Source organism: Engystomops pustulosus, chromosome 3, assembly GCF_040894005.1.
Source record: "Engystomops pustulosus chromosome 3, aEngPut4.maternal, whole genome shotgun sequence".
Taxonomy (NCBI): domain Eukaryota; kingdom Metazoa; phylum Chordata; class Amphibia; order Anura; family Leptodactylidae; genus Engystomops; species Engystomops pustulosus.
Window position 1 is genome coordinate 75357914 of NC_092413.1, and position 21002 is coordinate 75378915.

Consider the following 21002-nt stretch of genomic DNA (forward strand, 5'->3'; position numbering starts at 1 on the left):
AAAAGTACTATAATATTGACCTTAATGGACCCCACATAGTATAATGCCTCCTTTCTTTGGCCAACTAGACCCACCTAACCCACCCCCCCTGGGCCCACAAATTACCACCTAATGCAACGCATGAAATCACTCTTTAATTTTATCCTCACTTTACTTTTGTGATCTTCTATCTTCCATCATGTCCCCTCATATAGTGGCCTCCTGTGCTCCTTCATCTTCGCTCATATAGTAGCCCCCTGTCATCCTCCATCTCCCCTCATATGGTAGCCTCCTGTCCTCCCCCCTTTCCACTCATATTGTGGCCTCCTGTCCTCCCCCCTTTCCACTCATATTGTGGCCACCTATTGTCCATGTCTCTTCATATTGTGGTAGCATGTCCTCCATAAAATGGCATCCTGTCCTCCTCCATCTCCCCTCATAAAGTCGCCTCCTGTCCTCCACCCTTCTCATGTTTTAGTCCCCTGTCCTCCCCTACTTTCCAGCATTCCACGCATTCCTGATTCCTCCTCTCCCCGCTGCTTGGAGATGACGAAGAAGGGGGCGAGGTCAGCCAGGGGAGGAGCTTCTTTCACCCATCTCTGTTATAGTGCATAGCATGGAAGTGTGGTGGCAGTATGAGCTGATCCTGCCTCCTGGTCCCTGCTCTGCAACTCTTGTAAGATGGGGCAGAGACCAGGAGGTGGGAAAACCCAAGGAAATCTGTAATTTAAATGGCTTTAAAAAGAACACATCACAGTCACTATGCACATAAAACTACCACTCCAAAGCTATTTAGCTCATTATAGGTGTCATATCTTTCATATTTTACCTCTAATGGCCGGGGCATATGAAACAACTTTTATTTACCCTCCCAACTTTTATCATAAAGTTGAAAGCTTAACCATTAAATCAGGCGATCGCCGCCTCTACTTGGTCTCTCCACATAAATAACCATCCTTTATGTCACCTTACAGAACATATTGGGGCAGATTTACTTACCCGGTCCATTCGTAATCCAGCGGCGCGTTCTCCATCGAGGATTCGGGTCTTCCGGTAATTCACTAAGGTATTGCGCCTGATGTCCACCAGGTGACGCTGCTGCGTGAAGTCAGCTGTAGTTCACCTTCCTATCCTGGGTGCAGGTAAGCACCAAGGATAGGTTTAAATTCTGTGGTTTTTCCGAATCCGTCTGGTTTTCCGGCGCCCACGTCCCCAATTTCCGTTGCGTGCATGCAGGCCATATCATATCAGAACCATATGACTGATTTTTCTTTTGCGAGATGTGAAGCTTTTACCATTTGGGATTGGTATCCCCTATTGTTGAAAAATTATTAACTTTTCTTTGAAGGCAGGAGTAAAAAAGAATCAACTCTGTACCTGATTTTTTCCTTTTTTTCTTTTTTGGTGTTCAACGTATAACCTAATAAACATGTTATCTTTATTCTAATGGATCAATATGATTACGAGTATAGCATACTTACCGTATATACTCGAGTATAAGCCAACCTGAGTATAAGCCGAGACCCCTAATTTTACCACCAAAAACTGGGAAAAACTATTGACTCGAGTATAAGCAGAGGGTGGGAAATGCATTGGTCACAGACCCCCCCCCCAGTATATAGCCAACCAGCCCCCTATAGTATACAGCCAGCCCAGCCTGCCCCCAGTAGTGTACAGCCTGCCCCCAGTGGTATACAGCCTGCCCCCAGTGGTATACAGCCTGCCCCCAGTGGTATACAGCCTGCCCCCAGTGGTATACAGCCTGCCCCCAGTGGTATACAGCCTGCCCCCAGTGGTATACAGCCTGCCCCCAGTGGTATACAGCCTGCCCCCAGTGGTATACAGCCTGCCCCCAGTGGTATACAGCCTGCCCCCAGTGGTATACAGCCTGCCCCCAGTGGTATACAGCCTGCCCCCAGTGGTATACAGCCTGCCCCCAGTGGTATACAGCCTGCCCCCAGTGGTATACAGCCTGCCCCCAGTGGTATACAGCCTGCCCCCAGTAGTATACAGCCTGCCCCCAGTAGTATACAGCCTGCCCCCAGTAATATACAGCCTGCCCCCAGTAGTATACAGCCTGCCCCCAGTAGTATACAGCCTGCCCCCAGTAGTATACAGCCTGCCCCCAGTAGTATACAGCTTGCCCCCAGTAGTATACAGCTTGCCCCCAGCGTTAAAAAAAAAATAAACTTATATACTCACCCTCCGGTGGTCCTGATGTGCAGCGCTGCTCCCCCGATATCCGCGCCACTTGTCTTCAGGTTTCCGCGCCCGTCTGCTTTCTTCCCGCTGCTGGCGTCATACTAGGCGCCGCCCGGGGGAAAGATATGGCGGTGCCCAGCAGAAGAAAGAAGACGGGCGCGGAAGCCTGAAGACAAGCGGCGCGGACATCGGGGGAGCAGCGCTGCACATCGGGGCCACTAGGGGGTGAGTATATAAGTTTTTTTTTTTGTTTTTTTTATGCTGGGGTGGCTGTATACTACACGGGGCAGGCTGTATACTACTGGGGGCAGGCTGGGCTGGGCTATATACTACAAGGGGCGGGCTGGGGTGCTGTGTACTACTGGGGGCAAGCTGTATACTACTGGCGGCAGGCTGAGGTACCTGTATACTACTGGGGGCAGGCTGTATACTACCGGGGGCAAGCTGTATACTACATGGGGCAAGCTGTATACTACATGGGGCAAGCTGTATACTACATGGGGCAAGCTGTATACTACATGGGGCTAGCTGTATACTACATGGGGCTAGCTGTATACTACATGGGGCTAGCTGTATACTACATGGGGCTAGCTGTACATTGGGGCCACCGGAGTGTGAGTATATAAGTTTATTATTTTTTAAGTATTTTTTACTCTTGTATCTTGACTCGTGTATAAGCCGAGGGGACGTTTTTCAGCACATTTTTTGTTCTGAAAAACTCGGCTTATACACGAGTATATATGTTACATATATTTTCTTTACATTTTACTAAATCAGCAAATAAAACCCTGATGTGGGGAAAAATCTATTATTTTTGCATCACCATCTTCCAAGTAGAATAACATTTTTACTTTTTTGGCTATAGAGCTAGTTGATGGCTTGTTTTTTGCTTCAACATGATAATACCCTGCAACAGGGCCCTTTCCTGTTTTTTCATGTCCATTTTTCACTCCCCACCTTCAAAAATCTATAACTTTTTTATTTTTACATGTAAAGAGCTGTGTGATGGCTTGTTTTCTGCGTAACAAATTGCACTTCATAGTGGTGGTATTAAATATCCCATGCCATGTACTCAGAAGCGGGAAAAAATTCCAAATGCAGTGAAAATGGTGAAAAAACGCATTTGTGGGCTTGGATATTACGTCTTTCACTAAGCGCCCCAAATGACATGTCTACTTTATTCTTTGGGTCGGTACGATTAAGGGGATACCAAATTTGTATAGGTTTTATAATGTTTTCATACATTACAAAAATTAAAACCTCCTGTACAAAAATTACTTTTTTGATTTTGCAAACTTCTGGCGCTAATAACTTTTTTATACTTTGGTGTACAGAGCTGTGGGTGGTGTAATTTTTTGCAAAATTTTATACTATTTTCAATGATATTATTTTTAGGACTGTACGACATTTTGATCACTTTTTATAGATTTTTTTTATATTTTTCAAAATGGCAAAAAAGTGCCATTTTCGAATTTGGGCGCTATTTTCCGTTACGGGGTTAAACGCATTGAAAAAACGTAATCATATTTTGATAGATCAGGCATTTTCGGACGCGTCGATACCTAATTTGTTTATGATTTTTACTGTTTATTTATATTTATGTCAGTTCTAGGGAAAGGGGGGGTGATTTGAAATTTTAGGTTTTTTTATTATAATTTTTTTTTATTTTTTTTTTATTTTTACAATTTTTCAGACTCCCTAGGGTACTTTAACCCTAGGTTGTCTGATCGATCCTATCATATACTGCCATACTACAGTATGGCAGTATATGGGGATTTTCCTCATTCATTACAATGTGCTATCAGCACATTGTAATGTAGGGGTTAAAACGAAATAGCCTCGGCTATCCGGAAGACCCGAGGCTACCATGGAGACGGATCACCGCTACCCGATGGAGTCCGAACATCCCTGGTACCTCCCATGATGGCACAATTGGTTGGCTTGTCCGTCCCCCTAAGCTACGTCACTAGTGACGCTCCAACATCTGATTGGATGCTGAAAATGGCTTGTCGCCACATCGGCGAGCGCCACGGCTACCACTATGCCGGGCGTGCATACTGCACGGACCTGTGTTTATTGTACCCTAAAATACAGTGCCAAATTCTAAGACCCCTGATGATTTTCTGGCAAAAAAACGCGTTGGATCCTAGGGTCTAAAGCAGTGATTTTCAACCTTTTTTGAGCCGCGGCACACTTTTTATACTTAGAAAATCCTGGGGCACACCACCAACCAAAATAGCACAAAATGACACTAAAACAGTCATAAAAGGCCTCCCTTTACTAATAAAAAGGCCCTGGCTGCCTCCCTTTACTAATAAAAAGCCCCTGGCGGCCTCCCTTTACTAATAAAAAGCCCCTGACGGCCTCCCTTTACTAATCAAGAGCCCCTAGCAGCCTCCCCTTACTAATAAAAAGGCCCTAGCTGCCTCCCTTTACTAATAAAATGCCCCTAGCGGTCTCCCATTACAAATTAAGAGCCCGTAGCGGCCTCCCTTTACTATTTAAAAGGCCCTAGAGCCCCCCTTTACTAATTAAAAGGCCCTAGAGCCCCCCCCTTTACTAATTAAAAGGCCCTAGAGGCCCCCCTTTACTAATTAAAAGGCCCTAGAGGCCCCCCTTTACTAATTAAAAGGCCCTAGAGGCCCCCCTTTACTAATTAAAAGGCCCTAGAGGCCCCCCTTTACTAATTAAAAGGCCCTAGAGGCCCCCCTTAACAAATAAAAAGCCCCAGCCTACCTTTACTAATAAAAAAAAAGACCCTAGCTACCTTCCTTATACAAATAATAACCCTATATACTTACCCTTGATGTCTTCTTCCGCGTACCTTCACTCCTAATGGCGATCCGCTCACCTTCTGTAGCTCCTGCACCGCGCGCCTCTGGTCACGTGACTTACGCGACCTGACGTCAGGTCGCGTCAGTCACGTGACATGGGCCGCGCGGTACAGGAGCTACAGAAGACGGGCGGCGTGGGACTTGGAGGTAAGTATGGGGCAGAAAACCGGGGCAGCCTAGTTCGGGCAACTTTCCCCTGCGGCACACTCAACCTTGTGTCGCGGCACACTAGTGTGCCGCGGCACACAGGTTGAAAATCACTGGTCTAAAGTGATAGGAGAGCAGGAGCTAGAATAGCTGCAGTTAGCTTAGACAGTCTATATACCACTCAGTCACCTAGTGAATAGTGCGTTGTCTGAAGGCATCAAACAGCCACTTAGAAAGTGTGAATAAGACTATATACAATAAATCTATCACATTGTCACATTATTGGTAGAAATTGAATAATAAAACTGAATGTACAGAGAAATCAAGAACATGACTCACATTGTATTTATAAAAAAATATTCACTTACCTGTCATGAGTCATTTGCTGGACCAATTCTTGCCAATGCCTACTAGCACTCAAATCAACCTTGTACATATTGCGAATATGTTGAATAACAGCCTTTCTTTCAATTCCTTGAGCTAAAGATACACTCTGAGTTATATCACCAGCTATTTTGGACATTTCTTTCATTTTTGATCCAAGACGCTGGAAAAGTCTGCCAATAGAGATAAAGTTAAGGAACTAAATAAAATGAAAATACCTTTAACTTAACAGATTTTTTTGCCAATCTTGTTCCCTTTATGAGATCACAAACATAATCCACCCTTCAAGACCGAAAAACAGTTCTGGCACAACAAGTAAAGAAACATGCAGTCTTTCTGTGCTCATAAAAAAACGTTGTCTTGTTACTTTGGACATCTGACCTTTCCTGAAAACAAAGCTCAGTTTAAACAACTGACTATATTTTGTATCATGTTTTCTCTCACACTCTTGATCAAACTAGAATGATGATCATAGGTGTATACACATAGTTGTCCTTCAGTTACTTTGTTAATATTAGTTCTCAGAACAACTTGAATTTCTGCAACCTTCAGGCCAGCACATAAGGCAAGTTTCATAAAACCTGGCTGAGGCTTCTCTTTCAGCAACACACTGAATATAGACATACAAAGGCGAGAGTACACAACAACTACAATGCAGCTTGCTAAAAGTCAATGCTTACATTTATCATAACATTGCATACAATTACCGTAATAAATGTTATATCATATCACACGGCGAGAGTCAGAAATATCTCAAAAGACAATAGCGGACTAAAAAAGTCCACTGCGTGAATCAATAGCTGACTGGTGACCAAGGCATACGTAAATGGAGACAATACCAGTTATAACATGTCTCTTTAAATATACCTCCTAGTAGAGCTAGCTATAAGTAAGCAATATAAAATCAAAGTTATAATAGAGGCAATAAGAGGGGGGAAATATACAGAATAACCTGGATTGGATGGCACCGGTGTATTAAGACCTTTAGTGTGATTCTAAATAGATGCTGACGTGATAACCAGGGGGTCTATCAGATGTACCACCTCCCAGAGATGTCACACCAGAGTAGAGCCATGTAGTTGAACTATTAAAAAAAATCAGGATAATACCCTATGTATACCTTGCATCATCCTGTCAGTGTATTGAAACACGGGACAGCATCACCTCAGCGAACTTTTAACCCTGCGGCTTCGTCAGTAGGTGTGTGTTGTAAGTAAAAAGGAAGTATATATACCTAATACATTGATGAAATCACTACACCTGTGCAGAGACATGATGGCGCACCCGGTCACATGATCTCGCACATGACCAGACAAATGCCCGCCCCTAATGACATCACTTGATGTAACCTAGTAACGCTGACTGCACAACCAGGAGATTCAGCATACGTGGAATGCGCTACTCTTAAGCACAAGGGAGTGATGAATAAGTAAATACAGACTGCACAACAGAGACCAAGCATACATGGTTATAAGAAAAAAATAATGATAATAATAGATTTATTAACATGATGAACAAGAAAGACAATTTTAAAAAGTCACTGTACAGTAATTAGGATACAGAGTTAAAGGGGTATTCTCGTCTGGACATTCCATTTCATTAATCTGCTTTAATGAAATGGACTTTACCTGTAAGAAGATAATTTCTCATAAATGTAGTCATATCGTCCCTTAGAAACAAGAGTTACTCTTTGGATACGGCCACCTCTGCCAAAGTAATTGCACAAAGAAACTAAAGATTTTGTATATGAAATGTCTGGCCACCGCTGCCAGAGTATGGGTGGTCGTATCCGAGGAAGCTATCTCGTTTCTAAGGGACAACATCACTACATTTTTGAGAAATTATGTTCACGCAGGAACACTTTTTTAAATAACATCCAATTGAAGAGATGTTTATACATGGCCAATGATTTAAATTAAATGTAAATGCCCAGATGGGAATACCCCGTTAACTGTAATAGACAATGGACAAAATTCATAAGAATTATAAGGTCCAAAGAATGACATATTGGGGGTCATTTACTAAGGGCCCGATTCGCGTTTTCCCGACGTGTTACCCGAATATTTCCTATTTGCGCCGATTTCCCCTGGATTGCCCCGGGATTTTGGAGCACGCGATCGGATTGTGGCGCATCGGCGCTGGCATGCACGCGACGGAAATCGGGGGGTGTGGCCGAACGAAAACCTGACGGATTCGGAAAAACCGCCGCAGTTTAAAAAAAAAAATGTGTCGCGAAAATTGCACTTACCTTCACTCATCCTGGCTTGGTGTATTCCAGTGCGTTCCAGGGAACTTCAGCGCAGCAGCGCCACCTGGTGGACGTCGGGGGAACTGCCTTAATTAATCCCGGCCGGACCCGAATCCAGCGCAGAGAACGCGCCGCTGGATCGCAAATGGACCGGGTAAGTAAATCTGCCCCATTGAGTAATGCGTTAACATTAGTTCATCTGAATAGACACTAAATAATAAGAAATAAAATGCAAATTAAATGGGCTATTTATGTAATTATATTAATAAATACTTCATAAAGTGCATAAACCATACAAGTTATTAGTAACATTTTTTCATGAAAGTGCAACATATATATATATACAGTGCCTACCAGTAGTATTCAACCCCCTGCAGATTTAGCAGGTTTGATAAGAAGCAGATAAGTTACAGCCTTCAAACCTCAAACAAGAGCAGGATTTATTAACAGATGCATAAATCTTACAAACCAAAAAGTTATGTTGCTCAGTTAAATTTTAATAAATTTTAAACATAAAAGTATGGGTCAATTATTATTCAACCCTTCAAACTACCAGAATTCTGTTTGGTTCCCCTAAAGTATTAAGAAGTAGTTCAGGCACAAAGAACAATGAGCTTCACATGTTTGGATTAATTATCTGTTTTTCCAGCCTTTTCTGACTTTTTAAGACCCTCCCCAAACTTGTCAACAGCACTCATACATGGTCAACATGGGAAAGACAAAGGAGCATTCCAAGGCCATTAGAGACAAGATCGTGGAGGGTCACAAGGCTGGCATGTGGTACAAAACCCCTTCCAAGGAGTTGGGGCTACCTGTCTCCACTGTTGGGAGTATTATCCAGAAGTGGAAGGCTTATGGAACTACTGTTAGCCTTCCACGGCCTGGACAGCCTTTGAAAGTTTCCTCCCTTGCCGAGGCCAGGCTTGTCCGAAGAGTCAAGGCTAACCTAAGGACAACAGGGAAGGAGCTCCGGTAAGATCTCATGGCAGTGGGGACATTGGTTTCAGTCAATACCATAAGTAACGTACTCCACCGCAATGGTCTCCGTTCCAGACGAGCATGTAAGGTACCTTTACTTTCAAAGCGTCATGTCAAGGCTCGTGTACAGTTTGCTCATGATCACTCAGAGGACTCTGAGACAGACTGGTTCAAGGTTCTCTGGTCTGATGAGACCAAGATCGAGATCTTTGGTGCCAACCACACACGTGATGTTTGGAGACTGGATGGCACTGCATACGACCCCAAGAATATCATCCCTACAGTCAAGCATGGTGGTGGCAGCATCATGCTGTGGGGCTGCTTCTCAGCCAAGGGGCCTGGCCATCTGGTCCGCATCCATGGGAAGATGGATAGCACGGCCTACTTGGAGATTTTGGCCAAGAACCTCCCCTCCTCCATCAAGGATCTTAAGATGCGTCGTCATTTCATCTTCCAACAAGACAACGACCCAAAGCACACAGCCAAGAAAACCAAGGCCTGGTTCAAGAGGGAAAAAATTAAGGTGTTGCAGTGGCCTAGTGAGTCCTAGTGAGTCCACACGAGTCACCCAAAGAACCTAGATAACTTGGAGAAGATCTGCATGGAGGAGTGGGCCAAGATAACTCCAGAGACCTGTGCCGGCCTGATCAGGTCTTATAAAAGACGATTATTAGCTGTAATTTGCAAACAAGGGTTATTCCACAAAATATTAAACCTAGGGGTTAAATAATAATTGACCCATACTTTTATATTTAACATTTATTAAAATTTAACTGAGCAACATAACTTTTTGGTTTGTAAGATTTATGCAACTGTTAATAAATCCTGCTCTTGTTTGAAGTTTGAAGGCTCCAACTTATTTGCTTCTTATCAAACCTGCTAAATCTGTAGGGGGTTGAATACTACTTGTAGGCACTGTGTGTATATATATATATTTTTTTTTTTTTTTTTTTTATTTACATATAAATGCATAGCACAGCCACTAAATCACAAGAATGAATGTAAGAAAACCTAACAAAACCAATAAAAAAAAATTAAAGCATTAAATAAACTTTCAATTAAAAGATATGTTAAAGGAATTAACAAAAAAGGTCTGAAGCGAATTGATTCATTGAAACCAATAGGGGAGATGGTGTAAAGCAGTGATGGCAAACCTTTTAGAGACCGAGTGCCCAAACTTCAACAAAGACCCACTTATTTATCGCAAAGTGCCAACACAGAAATTTAATTTGTGATTTATACTCCCTTCTATGTCTCAATGTTTTCATTGATACCAGCTCTCTGAGGACACCAATAAAGCAGAAAATAGTCCCAGGTACAGCTGTCACTTTAAAATAGCTCTGTGCACAGCAGGTCCTGGGCTGTCTGGGACTGCAGGAAGATACCTGGAGTCATCTCTGGTGATGCCCTGAGTGCCCACAGAAAGGGCTCAGAGTGCCGCCTCTGGCACCAGTGCCATAGGTTAGCCATCACTGGTGTAAAGGGTCAGTATCCTTTTGGTCTTTTCTGAAAAACAGCATGTTTGAGATCACCCCCACACCACCCAAAATACACTATCAATGCCTCAAACCTCAAAATCCTTAGGTGACAGGCAATTGTTTCCAATTGGGCAATGTTTAACAGCAAACCATTATGTACCTCCCAAACAAAATGTGTTTGGTAGCCAAGGACCAAGATGGGGCACATGTACATGCAGGCATTGTACAACATGTAAATATATAACTAGATCCACCTCTTTCTTTAACACAGCAGGTGACAAAGAGTACATGATTGAACACAATATTACATGCAATACAGCTGGCATAAATTATCTTGCAGAATGCCTGTGTAAACAATTCTACGTCGGCATGACTACACCAGCCTTGAAAGTCAGAGTTGGTGGAGCATGCAAACAGCAGCTTCTCAAGCAGAACGTATTGACAAACTGGAGACAATTCCACGTCACTTCTATGAATTCCACTCTTGTAACCCTAAAGGTTTTGAGGTTCGTGGAATTGATAGTATTGAGTGTATTTAGAGTGGCATGGGGGCAATCTCAAACATGCTCTTTTGCAGAAAGAGAATAAATGGATAGTGACCCTTAACACCATCTCCCCTATTGGTTTCAATGAACCCATTAGCATAACATGTAACATATTTTTTTAATTGGAAGCATATTCTATGTTTATATTTTTAATTGTTTAGTTTGTGATTTTCTGATATTTTGTCTTTGTTATTAGGTTTTCTTACATTCATTCTCGTGATCTAGTGGCTATGCAAATAAATGTAAATATTCCCTATAAGAGGATTCTTTGGAGAGGATCTAAGATTGCTCACTTGACAATCTATGAATAAAAAAAGGGACCAGGAGAGTGGATGACACATTGGACTTTAATGAAAAAATGCTACTAATAGCTTGTATAGTTTATGCACTTAATGAAGTATTTATTACAACATAATTACATATATAGCAAATTTTTTGCACTTTTTCCACTTTATTTCTTAATATTTAGTATCTTTTCAGAGTAACTAATGTTTTTGTATTACTCAATATGTATTTTTTGGAACTTATACATTTTATGAATTGTGTCTATTGTCTATTACAGTTAACTCGGTATCCTAATCACTGTACAGTTACAGTACTTTTGTTTAAAATTTATTTTCTTGATCATCATGTTAATAGATTTTATTATCAGTATTTTTTCTTATAACCATGTATGGAGCAATTTTTATGCTAGTTCTCTGTTATGGAGTCTGTATTTACTTATTTACATACCTAGTTATTTACTGAGACATCACTCCTTTGTTCCGGAGACGAGTGAGCTCTGTGCATGCGCTGACTTAGGCGGAGACTAATTAGGGGCCGGCATTTGTCCGGTCATGTCTGCGGTCATCAGCTATTGTCTTTTGTAATATTTCTCACTCTCTTTCTGTGCGATATGCTATAGAATTTATTATTTTATGTATTGTTATGATGAATTAAAGCATTGACTTATCAAGCTACATTGTAGTTGTTGTGTCACCTTTTATTGTTGGAATTTTTGGCACCCTTTTGAAGTTTTTTTAGGCTAAAATGAATATAGACAAACAAACACTCTGAGATCCTGAGGAGGCTTTTCCCCTTTTCTGGCTACTACCTCTCCCAATGGATGCAGGCATGCATCAACATTTAAAGCAGGCCCGGCTCCAGGTTTCCGTAGGCCTCTGGGCGACAGAGCCTCAGTGGGCCCCTTTGCAGTGAACTCACGTGTCAGCATTTAAAATTCAGAAACTAAAACAGTCTCCTGTTCCCTGAAATATTCCTTAGTTTATCAACCCAAAGAGCCATATCAGGGTCAGGGCAGTTTTGAGGTCATTTAACCAAGAGGACGAACCTAAAAATTTGTGCTCCTCCCCTCTGCCAAGTAATAAAACTGAAGCTTCAACTCAGCTGCTGCAGAACCTCATAATACAGATCACTGCTGCAACCTAACATCATAATACACAACTTTGCTGCTGCAGAATCTCAAAATACACATCACTGCTGAAACACAACCCTATCTCCTTCTCATGTACATTTGAGGTGATTAATATTTCTAGTCTATAAACCAACGGACATCCACACATGCAGCAAGACATACATACAGACATTCACACATGCAGCAAGACATATATACAGACATTCACACATGCAGCAAGACATATATACAGGCGGTCACACATGCAGCAAGACATATATACAGGCGGTCACACATGCAGCAAGACATATATACAGGCGGTCACACATGCAGCAAGACATATATATAGGCAGTCACACATGCAGCATGACATATATATATACAGGCAGTCACACATGCAGCATGACATATATATATACAGGCAGTCACACATGCAGCATGACATATATATACAGGCAGTCACACATGCAGCAAGACATATATACAGGCAGTTACACATGCAGGCAAGACATATATACAGGCAGTTACACATGCAGGCAAGACATATATACAGGCAGTCACACATGCAGGTTAGTATAGCTACATGCAGACAGATACATACAGACAGACAAGCACGGAGGCAAACACACACTGACAAGATACATGCAAACAGACACACGTGCAGGCAAACACATCGTCACACATTCCAAACACTCACTATATGGATCAGTAATACACATCCATACATGTCACATACCATCATACACCCTGTTGTGTCTGCAGCAGCCCTGGTGTCACACAGAGGAGTCTTCTGGCTTCTCCTCGTCCATCTGGTCGTCCCGATCTCTAAGCTGCAAGATTTCTGCTTTACTGCAGTTCCATGGGAAGAGGTGATGGGGGGGTTAACCTATGATGTGCTGTATCACACAGGCCACTCTGTAGCCTCTGCCTGTGCTATGTCTTGTCCGAGTAGAGGAGGAACAGTGCAGGACACAGCTCGTACTCACAAGAAGTAATGACTGAAGATGTGCACAGCATAAGTGGGCCCCAGGCAGCTCTCTGGGCCTCGGCACTTGTCCAGGTATGCCGGGTGCTGGAGCCGGCCCTGATTTAAAGTGTAAACGTCATTCTGAGCACACATAACTGTGTTCCAGGTGTCCGTAGCAATCCTCAAAGTATTTTGCCTCTCAGTCCTCAATTAGAACCTTTAGTAGCAGGATGGAGTCCTCAATTAGTACCTTTAGTAGCAGGATGGAGGGCCTCATCACAAGCCCCTGCTGACCAATGACACCATAGCTATATATACTATCTATGTATTTATATCTATCTATGTATACATCTATAAAAGTAAAAAATAGGCTGCACACCACAATATAAAAAAGAGTGGGTACTTTATTCACCCAAGTGCTACGTTTCGGATCCTCTTCAGGATTCTAAAGAGGGTCCGAAACTTAGCACTTGGGTGAATAAAGTATCCACTCTTTTTTATATTGTGGTGTGCAGCCTATTTTTTACTTTTATGGATGAAGAGGTAGAGAGTCAACCCACTGAGAAGGGCGAGCACCCAAACTAAGCTTCTTTAAATGGTGCAGCTGTGAACTTGGTTAATGTATGTATACATCTATCTATATATGTATCTATTTATCTATCTCATATCTATCTATCTATCTATCTACTTGTAGAAAGTCCAAAGCAGCACATCAATCATAAGGGGTGGGTGCAAGCCTATTTGGGACATCTATGTATGTATCTTTATCTATCTATCTATCTCATATCTACCTATGTATTTATCCATCTCATATCTATCCATCTCATACAAGGTCGGACCGGCCATTGTACCCACCGGGAGTTTTCCCGGTGGGCCGGTCGGTCCTGGGCCGGTCCGGAGCTTTTAACATAATCTATAGTACCGCCATAGTACGATGCCGGTACTATTGACTAACACACAGACGCAGCACAGCACCGCTGCTTCTGCGTCTGTGTATAACGGACAGCTACACAGGTCACGCAATCGACGTCATTGCCCGACCTGTGTAGCGTAGAGGAGGCTGACACTTACCAGCTGTCAGCTCTCCGGCCCTCTGTAGCTCCGCGGCTTGGTGTAATTAGTGCGGAGTAGTGATGTCACTATCCCACGCCTCTACACCAAACTACCGAAGACCGAGGGAAAGGAAGAAACCTGCTACAAAGAGGTGAGTATTATGTTGTTATTTTTTAAATTATAGAATGGGGGGCATTAATTATGTCGGGCATTGTTCTATCTATCTGGGGCTGGCGAGGCCATGAGGTAGATAAAGAGAGTCTCGTGAAGTTAGCAGCAGGTCAGGGATCATACTTGACAACAGAAATATTTACAAAACTGACAGTGGTTTTAAATGGCAGGCATGGTCCAAACAGCAACAAGTAACACCCTGATAATGGTCCTTCCTGCAGACGCACACAAGGCAGTTGATTGGATGGCTGTGGTGAAGATTTCATTGTGCAGTATGAGTTTAGGAGTATCACAGCGTAGATCCAGGGGTCAGAAGGAACACAATATAAGTCTGCTTGGCCCCACTTCTTGGGCAGCAATCTATTTGCAGAACTAAAAATCTGCAAATGCAAATGAAAAGGCTCCCAAGCACTGACCCAGAGGTTTGGAATGATCCCATATTTAAAGATACTTACAGAGCTCATTACAAAGCATGCTGAGCTACTAACCAATCACTATCTGGGATCCTGCAGGAAAGATAGCACATGTTGCAACTTACCGAGTATAAGCAGACACAAGTATAAGTCAAGATTTTACCACCAAAAACTGTGAAAATCTATTGACTCGAGTGTAAGCAGAGGGTGGGAAATGCATTGCTCACAGCCTCACAGTAAATAGTCTGCCATTCCCCTGCAGTAAATAGCCTGCCATTCCCCTGCAGTAAATAGCCTGCCATTCCCCTGCAGTAAATAGCCTGCCATTCCCCTGCAGTAAATAGCCTGCCATCACCCTGCAGTAAATAGCCTGCCATCCCCCTGCAGTAAATAGCCTGCCATTCCCCTGCAGTAAATAGCCTGCCATTCCCCTGCAGTAAATAGCCTGCCATCACCCTGCAGTAAATAGCCTGCCATCCCCCTGCAGTAAATGGCCTGCCATCCCCCTGCAGTAAATGGCCTGCCATCCCCCTGCAGTAAATGGCCTGCCACCCCCCTGCAGTAAATGGCCTGCCACCCCCCTGCAGTAAATGGCCTGCCACCCCCCTGCAGTAAATGGCCTGCCACCCCCCTGCAGTAAATGGCCTGCCATCCCCCTGCAGTAAATGGCCTGCCATCCCCCTGCAGTAAATGGCCTGCCATCCCCCTGCAGTAAATAGCCTGCCATCCCCCTGCAGTAAATAGCCTGCCATCCCCCTGCAGTAAATAGCCTGCCATCCCCCTGCAGTAAATAGCCTGCCATCCCCCTGCAGTAAATAGCCTGCCATCCCCCTGCAGTAAATAGCCTGCCATCCCCCTGCAGTAAATAGCCTGCCATCCCCCTGCAGTAAATAGCCTGCCATCCCCCTGCAGTAAATAGCCTGCCATCCCCCTGCAGTAAATAGCCTGCCATCCCCCTGCAGTAAATAGCCTGCCATCCCCCTGCAGTAAATAGCCTGCCATCCCCCTGCAGTAAATAGCCTGCCATCCCCCTGCAGTAAATAGCCTGCCTTCCCCCTGCAGTAAATAGCCTGCCATCCCCCTGCAGTAAATAGCCTGCCATCCCCTGCAGTCAGGCAGCCAGGCCTCTGTGGTATATAGCCAGCCCCCTGTAGTATATAGCCAGCCATTCCCCTTTAGTATATAGCCATATAGTATTTAAGCAGTTTGCACAGCACAAAAAGCATCCAGGACTTTGACTCGAATATAAGCAAAGTTTGAGCTTTTCAACACATTTTTTGTGCTGAAAAACTCAGCTTATACTCAAGTATATACAGTAAAATAAATATTAGATTTTAACCTTTCAGCAGTAGGCAGGTGTCTACACTACATTTCAGCAATAGATGGCAGCAAAGGACAGCTATAGCAAGGATTACTTGTGAAACCAAGGGAATTACAACCTAACAGGTCAAGGCAGTTTAAAGGTGGGATGAAAAGGCTGGCCAAACCTTCTCCAGCAACCAGGAAACTAACTGGAGCTAAATTTAGTGATGATCTGTACAACCTCGGCAGGCAGTTCTCTGCCGGGGAGCTGTGCAGCCCATGATGCAGGGAGCTGGCTGCATACTAAAGGGGGCTGACTGCATACTAAAGGGGGCTGGCTATATACTAAAGGGAACTGGATACATTCTTAAGGGGGCTGGCTATATACTACTAAAGGGGGCTGGCTATATACCACTAAAGGGGGCTGGCTATATACCACTAAAGGGGGCTGGCTATATACCACTAAAGGGGGCTGGCTATATACCACTAAAGGGGGCTGGCTATATACTACTAAAAGGGGCTGGCTATATACTACTAAAGGGGGCTGGCTGGCTTTATACTGGGAGGCTGTGATCAATGCATTTCCCACTCTCGGCTTATACTCGAGTACCCAGTTTTTTGTGGAAAAATTAGGTGCCTCGCTTATACTCGTGTCGGCTTATACTCGAGTATACACTCACCGGCCACTTTATTAGGTAAACCTGTCCAACTGCTCGTTAACATTAAATTTCTAATCAGCCAATCACATGGCAGCAACTCAGTGCATTTAGGCATGTAGACATGGTCAAGACAATCTCCTGCAGTTCAAACCGAGCTTCAGTATGGGGAAGAAAGGTGATTTGAGTGCCTTTGAACGTGGCATGGTTGTTGGTGCCAGAAGGGCTGGTCTGAATATTTCAGAAACTGCTGATCTACTGGGATTTTCACGCACAACCATCTCTAGGGTTTACAGAGAATGGTCCGAAAAAGAAAAAACATCCAGTGAGCGGCAGTTCTGTGGGCGGAAATGCCTTGTTGATGCCAGAGGTCAGAGGAGAATGGGCAGACTGGTTCGAGCTGATAGAAAGGCAACAGTGACTCAAATCACCACCCGTTACAACTAAGGTAGGCAGAAGAGCATCTCTGAACGCACAGTACGTCGACCTTTGAGGCAGATGGGCTACAGCTGCAGAAGACCACACCGGGTGCCACTCCTTTCAGCTAAGAACAGGAAACTGAGGCTACAATTTGCACAAACTCATCGAAATTGGACAGTAGAAGTTTGGAAAAACGTTGCCTGGTCTGATGAGTCTTGATTTCTGCTGCGACATTCGGATGGTAGGGTCAGAATTTGGCGTCAACAACATGAAAGTATGGATCCATCCTGCCTTGTATCAACGGTTCAGGCTGGTGGTGGTGGTGTCATGTTGTGGGGAATATTTTCTTGGCACTCTTTGGGCCCCTTGGTACCAATTGAGCATAGTTGCAACGCCACAGCCTACCTGAGTATTGTTGATGACCATGTCCATCCCTTTATGACCACAATGTACCCAACATCTGATGGCTACTTTCAGCAGGATAATGCGCCACGTCAAAGCTGGAATCATCTCAGACTGGTTTCTTGAACATGACAATGAGTTCACTGTACTCAAATGGCCTCCACAGTCACCAGATCTCAATCCAATGGAGCATCTTTGGGATGTGGTGGAACGGGAGATTCGCATCATGGATGTGCAGCCGACAAATCTGCGACAACTGTGTGATGCCATCACGTCAATATGGACCAAAATCTCTGAGGAATGCTTCCACCTAGTTGAATCTATGCCATGAAGAATTGAGGCAGTTCTGAAGGCAAAAGGGGGTCCAACCGGTTACTAGCATAGTGTACCTAATAAAGTGGCTGGTGAGTGTATACAGTAATTCTAAACTCCCTCTCTGGTTAAAACCCCAAGATCCTTCCCTTCTGAGCCCTACCATGTGCAAAGACTGTATATAATTGCCACATATGAGGTATAGCTGTACCTGAAGACCTTTTTTGGGTGATTGTCTCCAGTGGCATGAGTTGGGTACAATATATTTTGCACAAAAAAAATTAATATTTGAAAGAAAAATGCCATTTTTACTTTGCACCATTCACTTATCATTACATTTCGGCCAGCACCTCAAGGGTTTAAATTCTCACTACACTCATTTTTTTTTACATTTACTATACTTTTATAGTCATTTAAGGCCTGCGTTGGATGTTTTATGTGAACACCTTCAGACATCATATTAAAAAATGTAAAAGGTATATAGATTAGCTGTTCTTTACACGGACAGGGTATGGAAATGAAACCATATCTTTCATGAAATATCTAAATTATAACAACTGGAGGGTATTCTTTTACAATGGAATTTAACAATTCTAGAACCACATTTTTAGATCTAGAACTACAAAATAAAGTAGGATCCCCCCTTCCCTCTTTCCACTACCCAATACCCCATATGTTATCATTATGTTATAATGTTATGTTTATTGTAAAATGGGTAAAACTCTGATTACTACGCCTGTAATGATATATCTGTACCTAATAAAAACAGTTTTAAAACAAACAAAAAAAAGTAGGACAAATTATCACATACACCTTTTTCAAAAATGTGGACATTACTTGAACTATAATAGATCCCACTTTAAGAATCCATTAATAATATATCCTTCGGTCAACATAAGAGGGCGCAAAAACACTGTACCAAGGAACCAACCTTTACATCTCAAGCAGCCATTTTAAAAAAAAAAAAAGTGCTTCCTAGAAAAAGGTTATCCACAAAATATCTTAAAGAAGGCTTATAAGAAAAACAACAAGTGTTTGTTACAAGACAGCCTGATACCAAAGATAAAAGATCTTGTTTCAAAATCTGAATTTGTACTGAATTCTATTACAAAATTCAGCAAGAAACAAAGATAAACAGGCGGTCCCCGGATTAAGAACACCTGACTTACAGACGACCCCTAGTTACAGACAGACCTTTCTGCAAACTGTGACCTCTGGTGAAGCAATCTGGATCCTTTACTTTAGTCCCAGGCTGCATTGATCAGCTGTAATGTGTCTGTAATGACGTTGCAATTCTTTAAAGTACAAAATTATGTAAATCCAAATATCACCAACAACAAATTTTGTCTGAATTTACAGTTATAAAATGTACCTGTTGCGAAAGAATCTTTTATCATCAAATATTCTATGACATGCCAAATGAACTCTGTTGTTTATATGATTGAATGCCCTGGTGGGCTTCAATACATATGTAGAACAACCTAGGCATAACGGACATCTACCACCAGGATGAAACATTGCAAACCAAGCACATTGACATACTGGTCTTGGGAAGACCAAGGAGATGATGGTGGACTTCCGTAAGTGCAATCCTCCTTCTTGTGGTCAGGGGGCAGGCAGTGAGGCAGTGAAGTCCTACCAGTACTTGGGCGTCCTTCTCAATAATAAACTGGAGTGGGCAGAGAACATAAACTCATTTGACAGGAAAGATCCTGCTGAGAAGGCTGAGGGCATTTGGAGTGCAGGGGAATCTTAAGACTTTAGAAGCAAAGAAGTCATAGATAACACATTTAAGATTGTCACAGTGTCTGCATCTATGTGCAAGTCTCCCTAGTTTATCATGCTTGATTTTCATGGTGGATTTCCTTTAACCCCTACGGGCCTCTTTGGCCTTAAGTCAGGCGCATGCTCAGACAGTTTACAGTCAGACCCGGAAGGGATCTGACTGGCAGGGACATCAGGCAGCTCCGGAGCATTAGGCAGACTTCGGGGCTGCCCAGAATAGGATCGGATCCCCCGGTAAGTGGCACGGGGGATCCGATCCACAGCAGAAACACCCTTACACGCAGCGGTCATGCATGACAACGACGTGCAAGGGGTTAACACCCGCGATCGGAGCCGGTGCCGATCGCGAGTGTTACAGCACGCTGTCAGCTGTACTAGACAGCTGACAGCCACTGCTTCTGGTACTGGCTCCGTTCGTGAGCCAGTGCCAGAAGCAGGAGGTTATAGTGCATCCTGGTGCGCTAAGTATCTCGCTAGTACTATAACGTCCAGGTGCGCCTAGGGGTTAAAAAATTAAAAAAAAACACAAAACCATCAAAAACACAAATCTTCTTACTTTTGTTGGTTATTTATAATCGTTTTTTTCCAAGCTGTTTTGTTGGCAAGATCTTCATTTTCATGTTTTCTCTGTTCCTGGAAAACATTAAACTTTTAGATATAAACTGATCCCATTTGGGCATCTAAACTTGTTTTATTTCAATCACACAAAAACATTTATCATGTTCAGCTAGTTATGCTGAAACTTTTATTATTACAATTTTTAAATAAACTTTGCAACCTTAGTAAATGATCTCTACTTTTGTTTGGTGCCCGAAGTATGTTCCCTTTTACAATATACATGATTGCTGCACTGAGAGCCGATGCCACCACACTTTCACATTTGGCAACTGCAAGATTGCTACACTGTAAGCCGATCCTTACATGAAGACATATTATACATGTACTCAATGGTATCTTACCATTTTGTCCTTCTCTGGGCAAGGACACAAAATTGTGTTTTTGTATATGTTCTTGCGATCCAGACGGCTAAATCTGCGAGCATGCGCAGGTAGACTTTATCGTCCTTTCTTTGACTATGTACACAGTCATGCACAGATCACTCTGCCCAACCTGCTTGGCCATGCGCTCTAGGCATTATTTTCTGTCGCATCAGTAAGAGATTGACATGCGCTGTATGAATTCCCGATTATAAGTTATAGAGTCATACTGAACATTTTTTATGCCACATAATTGCATGGAACATATGTAATGGTTTACAAGCTTTTAATAAATATATAAGAGTGAATTCTCGGTTATATGTTATAGGGTCATTCTGAAAAATGTTTATGAAATA

The 21002-nt window shown here is 43.0% G+C and overlaps 1 protein-coding gene across 3 annotated transcripts in view; it reads right to left on the bottom strand.

Moving 5' to 3' along the window:
- Positions 1-21002, bottom strand: part of LYST (lysosomal trafficking regulator) — a 511246-nt gene that overhangs the window by 159596 nt on the left and 330648 nt on the right. For all 3 annotated transcript variants that reach the window (XM_072141114.1, XM_072141113.1, XM_072141115.1), the window contains exons 31-32: positions 20226-20302; positions 5531-5719 (exon numbers count right to left, since the gene is read on the bottom strand). In XM_072141114.1, the coding sequence (XP_071997215.1) occupies positions 5531-5719; positions 20226-20302 (266 nt within the window). The remainder of the gene's footprint in view (positions 1-5530; positions 5720-20225; positions 20303-21002) is intronic.